At 39.1% G+C, this 14,376-nt stretch overlaps 1 protein-coding gene across 1 annotated transcript in view; it reads left to right on the top strand.

Moving 5' to 3' along the window:
* cdk14 (cyclin dependent kinase 14) overlaps nucleotides 1–14,376 on the top strand; it is a 193,113-nt gene that overhangs the window by 71,883 nt on the left and 106,854 nt on the right. Inside the window, exons 6-7 of the mRNA XM_073486226.1 lie at nucleotides 2,988–3,082; nucleotides 6,736–6,798. Of these exons, the coding sequence (XP_073342327.1) occupies nucleotides 2,988–3,082; nucleotides 6,736–6,798 (158 nt within the window). The remainder of the gene's footprint in view (nucleotides 1–2,987; nucleotides 3,083–6,735; nucleotides 6,799–14,376) is intronic.

The following is a 14,376-nucleotide window of genomic DNA, read 5'->3' as shown; positions in this document are numbered from 1 at the left end:
CATCTATTCGAGGATTTATTAGAAATCATTTCCAAAATGTAAGTTATTGTTGAAAAAAGACAGAATCCATAAAAACGATTCTGAAACATTCTTGGAACATGTGAGTTGTTTGAGGAACAGGTTAAATCTATTTCACTGACAGATTTTTTTCTTCTTAAATATATTAACACTTTAAGGCTGCAACTCACAGTTATTTTCATTATTGATTAATCTGCCAATTATTTTCGCAATTAATTGATTTAGTCCATAAAATGTAAAAAAAAGAGTTAAAAATGCTCATTTTTAAGCACAAAATGACATCTTTATATAGCTTCTTCTGTCCAACTAACAGTCCAAAACCCAAAGACTATTCATTTATTATCTGATAAAAGACGAAGAAAAGCAGCAAATCTTCACATTCAAGAAGCCAGAACCAGCAAATGTTTGACATTTTTCTTTGAAACATGACTTATGTGATTAATTGATCATATTTTGTCTTTTGCTTGACTCACTGATTAATCGCCTAATCACTGCGGCTCTATTAAGGGCTCAATAGTACACGTGAATAACTTTTTGAGATGTACTTTATTGCAGTAGATATTCCTAAAGGACATTGACTTCTAAAATGCTTGAAAATTGCTAGAAAGATGCAGTATGCCCATAGTACATCCCATTTTGCTAACCTGTTGTCTTAACAGCAGCACAGAGCATGTCCAGGCTTGGTTCGTCCTGTCAGTGTGTATGTGAAGCACTTGAAGGCCTTCAGTTTACTGAAACACTCAGCTCCACACACAGAAGTGGTTTTGGAATTTAGGTGAGAAAATAATTCTCTGTTTGATCTGTGTGTGATCCAGGCCTGATGAAGTGAGAGCCACAAGCCACTGACACACACACACACACACACACACACACACACACACACACACACACACACACACACACACACACACACACACACACACACACGTTCCAAACCCTCCCTATGAGTGTATCAGAGAGGCACTTTGAAATTGAACTAATTCAGCAATTACTGAGCAGGAAGCTCCCAGTGCTGATATGTGAGCAGCATTACAGACTGCTGCTGAATAAAGTAATATATCTAGAGTAGAGAGATCTGATCTAGATCTAGAGATTTGAGCATATGTGTGTATATGTCTGTGTGCTTATTAAAATGACACACGCTCACCCTCATTACTAGAGATGAGGGGGGTGTATGTGTGCAAGGGAGGGGTTGGATCTTCAAACGGTTACACGATCTTTGAGGTATTTATAGTGCGAACCTCCTGCTTACTGAGAGGACTCCTGCCTTATCAGATTTTTTAACAACCTTTAGGTACTCAGGATGAATGTATTCATGAGGCTCCATCACTCGCCGGCTCTCTGAAGATTTGTCTGTCAAAGCTCCCCTGTGCCCTTGGAAAAAGAACTTTGTGTTTGCTAAATTAATCACATTGCCGACCGTCTGAAAATCCCATTTTTGTCTCATAATAAAAGCTGTGCTTATGATGCTGCTCTCATTCTGTCCCAGTGAAACTGTTCACTGTGTAGTCTGACTATGGCCCGATCAGTTTTCCTGTCAGCTGTTTGTTTGCCTGTGAATTTGTCTCTGTGGTTGCAGGAGAAGCTTTGCAGTTTGTTGCTCGAGTATAATCACACTCTGTGATTAAACTTCTGCAACATTTGTGCCTTGAACAGGCTGTGTGAAGGAGAAAACAAACTGATTACTTATTATTACGTTGGGGCTGCCCCCAAATAATCAAGCATGTTTGATATTAAGATTTAAAGTCTGGATGATTACATCTGTACATCTTTCTGAGATGGACAACCACAACACCCAATGACAGAGGCATCCCAGAGCAACTGTTTGGTGTTGCAAAGAAAAATTCTAGCCCTTGAGGCTAATATTAGCTAGCACACTACTGTAGACAGGAGTAATGTGTATTCTGAATGCATTTGTCTCAACCCACAGTTTTTACTGGCTTAAACTCAAGCTGAGTCAACTGTGACAGAAATAAGCCGACCAATGAGCTGATGATCTTTAAACATCAATACCTGATAGTCAAAAATTGCAAAAAATCGAAAATATAATTGAATCATGACCTGAAAATTTAAATTAACATCGCACTATGGATTTTGAGAATCATGACGCCCCTAACCTCCACCAAGGAGGTTATGTTTTCACCCGTGTCCGTTGGCTGGTCGGTTGGTTGGTTGGTTGGTCTGTGAGCAGGATTACACAAAAAACACTGAAAAGATTTCCATGAAACTTGGGTGGGTCTTGGTTGGGATGGGTCTCGGCCCAGAATAGACCCCATTAACCTTTGATGCGGATTTGGATAAAGGGACAGATCCAGGGTTTTTTCTGTTTCTTTAACATTGCACTGTAGATAGGGTGCTTTTCGACCCTTTCATTAATTTCTCTGAGAAAAGTGCATGATGATAAAAAGTAGGCATATTTACTGTCTATGATCAGGTGATCTGAAATGATGGTATGTTTTATTTAGAGGTGTAGAATCTCCTCATGAAAAACTGTGCAATTTCTGTAAACCTTTGCTTACTGCACAATGTGTTATTTTTCTCTCTCTATCTGCACAATCCTCCCAGATTGTTCTCAAAGCAAATCACATGTGAAAGTCTTAACAAGTCTGTCCCAGAATGTGCTGATCACACCCAGCCTCCTCAGTACGGCTGTGAGAAGCTTTGCCAGTAAAGTAATGGGCAGTCTGATCTCCCTAACACATCATCTCCCTACTCTACTTATTAACAGTGTCTGTTACATCATAGTGTTGACAAGTGAGTGTGAGAACGGCTGCAGTAAATCCACCTTGTGTTTTCTTTTTCTGTTTTAATCTTTTCTTAATCCCCTGTATTTATGTACCGAGGCTTACACAGGCGTGTTGCATCCTAATGATGCAGATAATGAAGTCATAGATCATAGCAATTCCTCTGGTGTCTCAATATGTGATTCCCATTAACTCTCTCTGCCTCTGTCCGTTTTGTCTCTGCAGCATCTCTTCTGAAAGGCCTGAAGCATGCCAACATCGTGCTCCTCCATGACATCATCCACACCAAGGAAACCCTGACTCTGGTCTTTGAATATGTGGTGAGGCTGCACACTGCCATGCTGAGATCACCCACTTAATCTCTTTGTGGACAGTCTGTAGACATCTGAAATTATGTTGAGAATCTGTTTTTAGTGTTTGTTCAGAAATAAAAGAACCCTGCAGCTTTAAAGGGCACAGAGGTGCTCGTCTCTGTGTCTTGCGTTTGATTGATTTGACCTCAGTGTCTCGTTGCTGACTGAGTTTCAGTTTTTAATACTCTGCCCACAGACACATGAGCTGTGGATATTTTGATTGGCATGCTCTTGTTTATAGGGCACTTGAAGAATGTTAAAGCAGCCTGGATTTTTTCCACTCTTTGCTCGGTGCCATAGGATGGCAGCCAGAGGAACCAGAGGCTGGTGTGTCTGTGCCCAGATTAGGAAGCCAGACAGCCATTTTATAGGAAGGTCACCGTTTTAGTATGTTTCCATAACTGTCCTGACAAGTACTGTGGACACATATGACAGCAAAGGACTTTACAGTGATGTATTTATGGCCTGAAGGAAAACTTCCTACTAGAAAATGCAGGTGACCACAGTTTATAGTTGTAACTAAAGTATGCAAGGAAGAGAGATGTCCTTGGCTGATCTGCAAGGTCAGTGCTGGATCTGATCAAGGTCCAGAAACTCTAAGGTATATTTGTAAATTGATCAGTATTGGATGTTTTAAGCACAATTCAATTTAGTTTTTTAGGTTAAACCACTTAACTCTGGGTACACCTGATTGTTTCTCTGTTAACCAAGTCTCAGCTAGAGCCCAATTTATATATCCTTGAAAAGAAATTAGAAGTTATTTGGTTTTGGATTTATATGATGCTGATAGATCATTATCAGGTAGTCCCAAATCTTGATATTGTTATTGGCCAAAAAAAAGTCAGAATTTGACTTTTTTGGGAACCACTGCAGCTCCCATTGGTCTACAGGAATGACAAGCCACAGCACTACTTGTAAAATCGGTCTAAGAGCTTAGTAGTTCTAGTGCTTCAGTGTGCTTCAAGAATACTGATGCCTGCATATGACCTAAGCAAACAAGACCATCAGCCAGAACACTGGCTATTTCCATATAGTTATTAGAGTAATTCTTAATGCCTGTTACTGTGTCAGATTCCCTGTGGAGTTATAACACGGCTAAACATTAGCTTTCTCAACAAAATGACTATTACCAAGCAACCAATTCTTTTAGCTGTAGGCTACAGTTAGGCTAACCTAGGTGTATGAATGGCACTTGACAATGTTAACTTCGTCTTGTCATCATCATGTAACAGTTATAAGTTAGCCACCATAAGATACAGTAACTCATTGCCATGCATCCTGCAAACAGCTGTGTTTAAAAAAGAAAAAGTAGTGTTAAATATATGCTGTGTCTTTCTTCCACTGACTTCCAAACCAATACACACAGAGGCGGTGGTGCTCTACAGCTTTTGTCCCCAGGGGCCATCATAATCTCCCTCCTACCTGTAGTGCTATTTATCCAACTTGATTGTTTAGGTGGGAACTGCCGAGTTTTGGAGATATCAGCTGTAGAGATGTCTGCCGTCTCTTAAATATAATGGAACTAGATGACTGATTATGGTGCTCAAAGCTCCAAAATACATTTGAAAAACTCAACACTAATGTTTCTTGAAACCATGACCCAGTTACTATTATCCAGTACTTAGCTAGTTAACGTTACAGCTCCACCAAGGAGGAAGTTGTGGAATGTTTACATCCCACACTGTCACATGCACTAGCCTCTCGTCCATGAGTAGATGCATGCTTCTGTCTGTGCTGTGAGACGGAGTAGTTCAGTAGAGAGAGCGTAGTTCCTACATGACACTGCTCACAACAAGGTCTGTGGATTATTTTGAGTAATGGGGTCATGATTTCTGGAAAGTCTTTGCTGTTGAGTTCAAATGCATTTTTTTTTTCACGCTTTAAGCACCACAAGCCAAGTGCCATCTAGTTCCATTAAATTCAAGAAAAGGCAGACACGCAAGTAAGAGGAAAAATTGTAGATTTGATTTTGGAGTGAACATCTTTTTAAAATCTGGCATCTTCAGTCATCTCCACCAGTCATGTGGTCCTTGTCCCCCTTTATAAATCTGTCAAGCGTCTCTCTGCTCAGCGTCCACATACATTTTGTATGAGTAAGTTTTCACCACAGCTTTCTGGACAGAAATGGATAACAGTAAATCTACAAAGTTGAGAACAGACATTTGGTCTGTTAACCCTTTGCTTATGTATCGACTGACGACCACTTTTGATGGTCACATTGATATTCAGGTCAATGTTTGATCTTAAAGTGCTGAGCGAGGCCAAATCGCTCAACCAGAACAAGCTTACTCAGCTTTCCATCACTTCTGCATTTAATGAGACAGAGCAATGCCCCCTGTTGGTAGATGAAACAACCGCAGAGGTTCAGCTTTTGAAGGAGATTTGTTGAGTGGAGCTCAGTGGGTCATGTTTGAATAAAGAATAAGAGATCAGATTGACTTTGGAGTTTAAACAAGGCGGTCACTTAACCCTCCTGAAGTGGGTTAATCCCTCCTGATTATTTATATCTTTGAATCCTTTGAATATGAATTCACTTCCTGGTGACTAATGGTTATCTATTTGAATAAAATGTTGCATTCCAAGCTGTGAAAATGTGTTGGATTGCTGGTTGGCTTCATGTCTATTCATCATCTCATGTTCCGAGCTGTAATCAGCCTGTGCTGTTTTACATACAGAGAGCCTTTCAACCAGAATAATCAGTTCATTTTTCTCCTCTCAGAGCCTAATGATGATCGACAGGTAGAGGGTGACATACATAGGGAGAGGGCATAAAACAATGAAATGTATTACAAAGCGATAAAGGAGAAAGTGTGAGATGGACAGGCTTGTTGGAGCATCTGTTTGAATTATTCAGCAGAGGAGACTCTGGGACTGTTAAATATCAGTGTGATTTCAGATCCACTGCCTCCTCCAAACAAAATACAGAGGTGAAGGGCAGGCCAGTGGAACACTGCAAGTCATATGAATCAGGTGGTGACTTTCTGATAGAGAAGACATCAGCTCAGCTTCAGATGGTCTCTTTCTCCTTACATTGAATAGGATTGACATCCAACCCAATCACCAAAGTAAATGTTGCCAATGTACATTTATGCAAACCACAGATATGTTGCAACTTTACATTTATTTAGTTCCAGTTTTCAATTTCATGTTATGACAATGATGTGCTTATGGTCTGGTTTTTGGCACAAAAGCCCCTCGTCAAGGTTAGGAAAAGATCAGGTTTAGGATTACCTGGTTGTGCTGCCACAAACACGGCTGGAAATTGGCCTGATGAATCATCAAAAATATCCAGTGGTTTCACTCTTACAAATGTTGAAATGCTGTCTGGAACAGTGGTCGCTGGCTTGCCAGCTCACAGCTCATATACTGTACATGTGATCTTGACATGATATGACACTTAATGTAGAATTATTGATATGACACATGGGAAACGTACAAATTTCAACATATTCGCGATTTGCAGAAATGTAAAATGCCGACATTTTTCTCTGGCGACTGTGCTATCCAACCACCATGGCACCCTGCTCTTGCTAGATTTGCAGTCTAATCCATAATTTGTCAGTTTTAAGACTTTCTCATGTTAGCATGCTAACATTGTGCTCTTTTGCTTTATTTTACAGCACACAGACCTGTGTCAGTACATGGACAAACACCCTGGGGGTCTCCACCCAGACAATGTGAAGGTACAGTATGTATAATCAAGCTAGTCACAACGCATTTAGTTTCATTAATACATCATCTTAAATGTTATAAATGTGAGGGCAACAACAAGTGAGACATTGCTACTACAAGATTCAGACAGCAGTGTAACCATGAGAGTAGAGTTGCAATGTAACATTTTAGTAGTCCTCGGTCGACTCTAATGGTTATTAGCCTGGGGGTTGGGACCCATCATGGGGTCACAAGATAAAACTTCAGGGTCGCATGATGAATACGTTTTAGAATGAGCCACTTGTCTAGTCCACATACTCATTTTAGCTGTTCAATGTGTCCAGATTTTAAAGACTCCATTGTCACTGGCTATCTGCAATGCGAGTGCTTCAGTTTTTATCAGTCCACGAGGATATATACCTGCAACCAAAACAAAGTGTGTGCAACATTAATAATATGAGAATTAGTGACACAAGGTGCAGACAAACCAGATGTTGCCAGGAAAAATTCACTGGCATGTAGTGGTGAAAAGTAAGCAGGAAAAAACAGCAGCATTCCACCAGTTATGAATTATGCTCCTTTTTCTGTTTTATTTTGGGGCATGTTGTTGTTTTTTTTGTTGAATACCAATAGTTTAGAGGAGACAGGAAACAATGGAGAGATCTGCACCAAAGGTCCCCAACTGGACCCAAAAAGGGCGTTGTAATTCACAATCAGTGCCTTCACTTCTATGCAATGGGCACACCTCCTATACACCCTCTTACAAACACTTTTCTGTTATTACTGTATGTCCAATCACTGTCTTGCAACCAAGTGGCATCCCTCCTTCTATGCTGCCTGTTATTCAATCTTACACTTATATAAAAAAGATACCTTTTCTCTGAGAGAGGTCAGTTCCAGCCTCCCTCTCTCAAACTGGCTGGACATTGTTCAACCTCCCAATTTCAATTTCAACTTTCATAAGAGGAGATTCATGATGAGAAGCAAAAGCATCTCTGGAGTGAAATTAGGTCTTGAGTTTCATAGCGGTACTTGCTGACACAAAGAAAAGCAGCGGTACGTGCCAAGCCAGCAATAATGAGCCCGGAAATAGATTGAGACTAATTTAAACTAAAATAAATAAATAATGTTGTGTTTGGGTTGTCCCTCTACCACACCTTTCAGCTATTTTATGTTATGATTCTCATCATACTTTAACAGCTCTGTCAAATTTCAGTTCAACACCACCAGCCTCCGGATAATAAACAATATTTCCCTCCAGTTGCTGACAGAAATCTTTTTCATGTAATGTTCATGCAGGACACATCTGGTGGAGTTTAGTGACTATGAAATCCCTTAAAACAAATATCATATTAGTTGTTCCGAAAGTAATTGATATCTCTTAGTTTTGTATTTTGTGACTTCCTGCAACTTTACATTAGTTTTATGATGTCATACAGAAACAGATGTTGTGTTGTAGCTAGGTGACAGTGAATTTATGATACAATACATTGCCCGGGATAATGATGCTATCACAATACCGTAATACTTGATACATTGCAAGACAATTATCTAACAATACATCACGATATGTGTGTAACTGAAGAAGAACAATAATCCTAAAGACAAAAAGCAGAAATGATGCATTACTTGTGGTGTCTGTTTCAAAGAATCTGACAAGAACTGAGATGAGAATGTAAAAGGAAGTGCTTAGTGCCTCTTCATCACACAAACACTGACTGCAACTTGTCCATATCCATGTTTGTCGTCATTCCGATTTCAAATAGCCATAAACTGGCAAAAACACTGCACTGTCAGAAAGCAGAACAGTTCTGGAGTTCAACTTTTTAAAGGAAGGACAGGCTTTATCATTGTCACATAGCGACACTCCACACTTCATCTTAGCACCGTACTGACTGTTCATGGTATCACGCAGGACATAAACCTTTGTGAGGCTGTTGGATGGTATGATTGACCGTTCCCCTGCTGAACACTCATATAGTGATGTTTTCCGTGTTATGTTCCATGGTGCAGGAGGGTGACAGTTCAGGCTCCATGTGTTATGTAACACAGCTTGTACCTTTTGCCAGTGGAGATTTACATATGTAATATGTGTTTTTGCTGCCGACAGCAGCCTCATTGAGATTCACTTGAATAATTTAGGATTATTCTGAACGAGCAGAGGGAGGTGTTGCTTGACTCCCGCTGACTTTGTTACTCATTGGTGAGATGGCTGAGCTGTGATTTCTAATAGGACTTGTGACTTTGTTCCTTTGCATCGATGGTAATGGAGGCTGCCCTAGAACTACCCAGCATGAACTGTATTAATCCATCACAATGACAATAGCATCTCTTTTCTTTTGGCTTGTTTAGTAAAGGCTATAGTTAACTATAAATATCAGAATATAGTTATCTCTGTCATTTCTTGTAAGGTGTGTTTCATTAAGACGACTCTGAAAAGCAGGGCATGCAGTGAAAAGCCTGACCTGAGTGAGTCAGGATGAAGCTGTTCAGACAGAAATTTCATGAGAAGACTAACACCAACATTTAATTGATATACATACAAGATGGCAAATCTGTAGTAACACAAATTCTTTGGCAGACTCAAACTGGGGACATTAAAGCTCAAAGGACGACACCCCAAACTTCCTGGCCACCAGGGTGCCCTTCTGTGGCACGTTGTAGACCAGTGGTGCGCACAAACTGTGGCATAAGCTCACTGTAAACAGCAGACATAAATCTAGAGATATTTTGCCTGCTCCCTCTGTAAATGGGAAGAAATAGCTAATCTGGCTCCATCCAAAGTATTAAAAAACAAGAAAGCCTACCAATGCTTTTAAAGTTGGTTGTCATTTGTTAAATCCATACATAAACAGAAAAGTAAAAAGTAAAAAGGATTTGTTTTGGTTGCAGGGGGAGTTGCATTATTCTTTGACAAACAGACTGCATGTAGCTTCCCTGTGACCTGTTTGTCACAGTGGGGTTGCCAGACTTGGTACTACTGTGTCTGTACAGTGACCAAAACATGTGTGCAATAACTGTATCTGGCCACGTGGACTACAATGCAGAGACACTGTATAGCTGGATGGATAAACTTTTTGTCGAGAAATAGTTCCAACTCATAACTTTCTCTAAAACCATGAAACCAGAATAAGTAGTGAGGCTGTGTAAAACATAAATAAAACATAATGTTATAATTTGCTAATCCTTTTTGACATAACATTTGAAATTGTAATATATTTAAAGTTTTACCACATCATCTTCATTGATTTTTGTAAGTATCTGCTTCTTCTGAATTTGATGCAGCAACATGTTTTCAACAAGTTGGGACAGGGGCAACAAAAGACTGTGAAGGCTGTGGAATGCTCCAAAAAAACATCCCACAGGTAAACAGGTTCATTGCTTGTGAACGACTGAACCTTTCATGCCCAATCATGATACTATCACCTGTTACCAAAGATGGTCTGAGGTTCGCCACTCTATGAAACGTGATTGTGTAAAGGACATTACTACATGGGCTTAAGAGCATTCTGTAAGACTGTGTCTGTCTCTGTTGGTGTCCCAACTCTTTTGGAATCAGGGTTATGCAATACAAATCAATCAAAAATGATGCAGGTCTATGAATGAGATCAATTGTTTGTTTTTTTAACTCTGGAGCGCCAGGCGAGCTGTTGCCCCCTGCTTTCTGTCTTCATGATAAGCTAAGCTAACCACATCCAGGGTCCATCTCTTTACTTAACACACAGACATGAGATTGATATCTTCTCACTCAGAAAAAAAAGTGCACACAGTTATGTGTGATTTCCAAAATGTTGAACTTTTTTTTTTTTCATTTTGATCAAATGCCACAATGAAATGACAAAGTGTATCAGTGTTTTAGGGATGTCAAGTCGGTGAGGAATCAATTCTGACCCAAACATAAGCACTATAAAGGAGGTTAATGTCTGTTATTAGTGTGTTTTATGACTGTGTGGAAGTGCAGTCACTCAACCACACTCCTATTTACTAATCAGTAACACAAAAGCTATTAGTGACTCCACTGGTGCTTGATCAAATTAACATTTAGAGACACACACTCAGACGCTCGCTGCTAATGTAATTATTGGTCAAGAACCAGAGAGCTGTGTGTGTGTGTGTTCCTGCAGTCTAAAGCTGAAAATGTACTGAGGTTTCTGCTTGAACTGGATCGTTTGTGCTAAAATCTATTGGAAACTGTGTCGTTGTGCAGCGCCATTAACTACTCTCGTGCCATGTGCAGTACTTGAACTGCAGTTTGTTAGCAGCACTGCAGTAATTGAACACAGTGTGTATGACCTCATCCAGACTGCTGCTTGAGTGCTCTTCTGATTAGATTATATGCAGTCAGCTGAAGGGCCTTGTCTCAATGACATCTCCATAGATCAGTGGGAAACTGACACCCGCAAATCATGTGTACAAGCCCAATAACAGCCAGCATTTGCTCTTACAATTACATTATGGGGGAAGCTACTGATAGGACATTAGGCCTCAGTGTCATGTCATTATGGCAAACATCTGACACATTGTGTCAAAAAACAACAACTATAGTCATATTCAACATCAGATAAATAACCAATGAAGCACTGATGCTTCATCGTATTGGTCTTTAATTTCCAAATAATGTCCGAGGTTTTCTCTCAGTTTCCTGAAGAGCTCTGTACCAGGGTACTAATTATAGAGGTGATAGAGACATAGTTCGGGGGAACATTCTGACTTGCACAGTGTTTGTGCTGTTCCTGGAACATCATAATTAATGATTGTTTGTTTGTTTTGTTTATTAAGATCCCCATTAGCTTCTGTGTCAGCACAGTAGATACTCTTCCTGGGGTCAGTGTTAAATTACATGAATACACATCCATAACATCCATACTCAAAGTAAGACTCACGATGCTACACGAATCTATAAGTCACACAACAATTCAAAGTAAACTCAAAACCTATTATAACACAGTTATCAAAACATCAGTTTAGTAGCTATTCTCTGTCGGAACTTGGCGTTCCCACCACATGCTCTTGGGAAAAGCAAAAGTCTGGAAAAATACCCACATGGGAGAAGTTATATTTTCTAACACTTGTTTATCGTTGTGAACGGTCATTTTTCACCCAAACCATGTTTTCCAAAACCTAATCAAGTATTTTTGTTGCCTAAAACTAACTAAACAGTGATATAAAACTCAAAAGTAATGAAAAACGTGTAGTACAGTGTACTTTCTGTCAAAGGAGTTTGACTTTTATTTTGCTAAGTTGCAATGATGGTCTTGAAGCAACATGAACAAGGACGTTCCAGGAACAACACCAACATAAGTCGCAAAGCTGTCACACCACAATAGCATGATTGGTCAGTTTCAATGACGGTTCTGGAACAACATCACTTACGGTGCTTCTTTGCTTTTAGGAACAACACCAACACTGCCCTGTCAGATAAACCTAGTTCTGAGACAGCTGGTTGTTGTTTTGAGTTTAAGCAGTTTTTGATGTCCTTGGTAAAAGTAAAGATTATTTATGTTGAATTTTATGTTCCCTGTAGACATTAGCTGACCTGTCATGCACTACATACATATACTATCTACACACAACTAAAAATAATATCCAAACATATCTATAGAAAGGTTTAAGTGGCTTCAGAGACACTTTGTCCATGCAGCTTTATGGTGTTTGTAGTGGTGTTTCAGCAGTCCTATATTTACATGGAGGCTTTGCAGTAGAACACAGCTGCTCATTAAAACATAAGCCAAAGACAATTCTGGGCATATTTTGAACTTTATAGTCCTCAGTGGCTGGTGCCACATTGCCGAAGACACACTGCCGGTGCCACGCTGCCGTTTGATGATGTCTCCTGATTCAGCCCATTAAGGGCTGTACAGATGCTTAGTGGGGAAGATTAGGGCTCTTTCCATGCCTGCTGTTAGAAGATAGACCCTTCTCACTCCATTTAACATTGCTTCATTTTAGCTCCCCCTCACTGATTTCACTCATTTCAGCAAAACACTGCTTTGGAGAATTGTCAGTGAATCCAAAGGTTTGTGTTTGGAGGCGGAGTCCTTGCCAATGTTGAATTCATCAGTATAATGATGATCAGGGGTCTCATTTATAAAACTCTAACCCTAATCCACACTAACTATTTGTGTATGTACAAATAAGGAAATGTATGTATGCCCAAAAAATATTCTGATATATAAAACTTGGTGTACAGAGCTGGCCCTGACCAGTTTGGTATTCTAGGCATGATATTAGCAGGTTCCACTTGCATCTTAGACAGCTGCCTTCACACAGGTGCTGAGGTGGAGGTGTCTGCAGGTGGCTGAGTATTTGCAGGTGTGGGTACAAATTATTTCAAAAGTGCGTCTGAAGAGAGAAGAGGAGTATATGTGACCACTGGGTGTTACATTATATTCATAAAAAAATCACTGATGGTGAAACTCAACCAATAATAGCACCTAAGCCACATTATAGCCAGTGGTGGAGGTATTCAGATCCTTAAAGTAAAAGTATCAGTAGCAAAATGTAGTAAGTGTATTAAAGTAAAAGTACTGTTTTGGCCCCTGTGACTGATATATTGCAATATAAGACATGATTAGAATATTAATACCAAAGCATCAATGAGAGGAAAAGAAAAAAAAACAAAGTTCTGATCTGTTTTTAGTTTTTGGACTTTTTCATTAACCTTTTGCATTTTGATGAGATATTGGATCATTTAAACATTTATTGAAATGAAGCCATGTGAGACCTTTAAAGGGAAAAAAACACGATTTGGTGCTCAATGTGTTGCATTTTAAAAGCTTGTTACATTATCCACTGTGTAAAATCTTAATCTTTAAAGTAACTGTCAACTGAGGCTGACAAATAAATGTAGTGGAGGACATAGTACAATATTACTCTCTGAAATGTAGTGGAGTCGGAAGTATAAAGTAGCATAAAAAGTAAATACTCAATAAAGTACCTGTAATTTGTACTTTCAGATTTGGCTTTGTTTATATCTTTTATAATTGAAATGTGCTTGTGGAATAAATACGGCTTACTAAAAGCGCAAATACACAACACAGCTGGTTTGAACGTTATAACGTGCATCTATGATAAATGTTTGATATGTAGTGGAATTATTATGGTGAACTTTGGTAACCTGTGTTATGATTGTAAAAGTACTGTTTTGGCCCCTGTGACTGATATATTGCAATATAAGACATGATTAGAATATTAATACCAAAGCATCAATGAGAGGAAAAGAAAAAAAAACAAAGTTCTGATCTGTTTTTAGTTTTTGGACTTTTTCATTAACCTTTTGCATTTTGATGAGATATTGGATCATTTAAACATTTATTGAAATGAAGCCATGTGAGACCTTTAAAGGGAAAAAAACACGATTTGGTGCTCAATGTGTTGCATTTTAAAAGCTTGTTACATTATCCACTGTGTAAAATCTTAATCTTTAAAGTAACTGTCAACTGAGGCTGACAAATAAATGTAGTGGAGGACAAAGTACAATATTCCTCTCTGAAATGTAGTGGAGTAGAAGTATAAAGTAGCATAAAAAGTAAATACTCAATAAAGTACCTGTAATTTGTACTTTGAGATTTGGCTTTGTTTATATCTTTTATAATTGAAATGTGCTTGTG

This window comes from Pagrus major, chromosome 17 (genome assembly GCF_040436345.1).
Source record: "Pagrus major chromosome 17, Pma_NU_1.0".
In the NCBI taxonomy this organism is placed as follows: domain Eukaryota; kingdom Metazoa; phylum Chordata; class Actinopteri; order Spariformes; family Sparidae; genus Pagrus; species Pagrus major.
The sequence above is the reverse complement of the archived record's forward strand: the minus strand, read 5'-3'. Positions and strand labels throughout refer to the sequence as shown.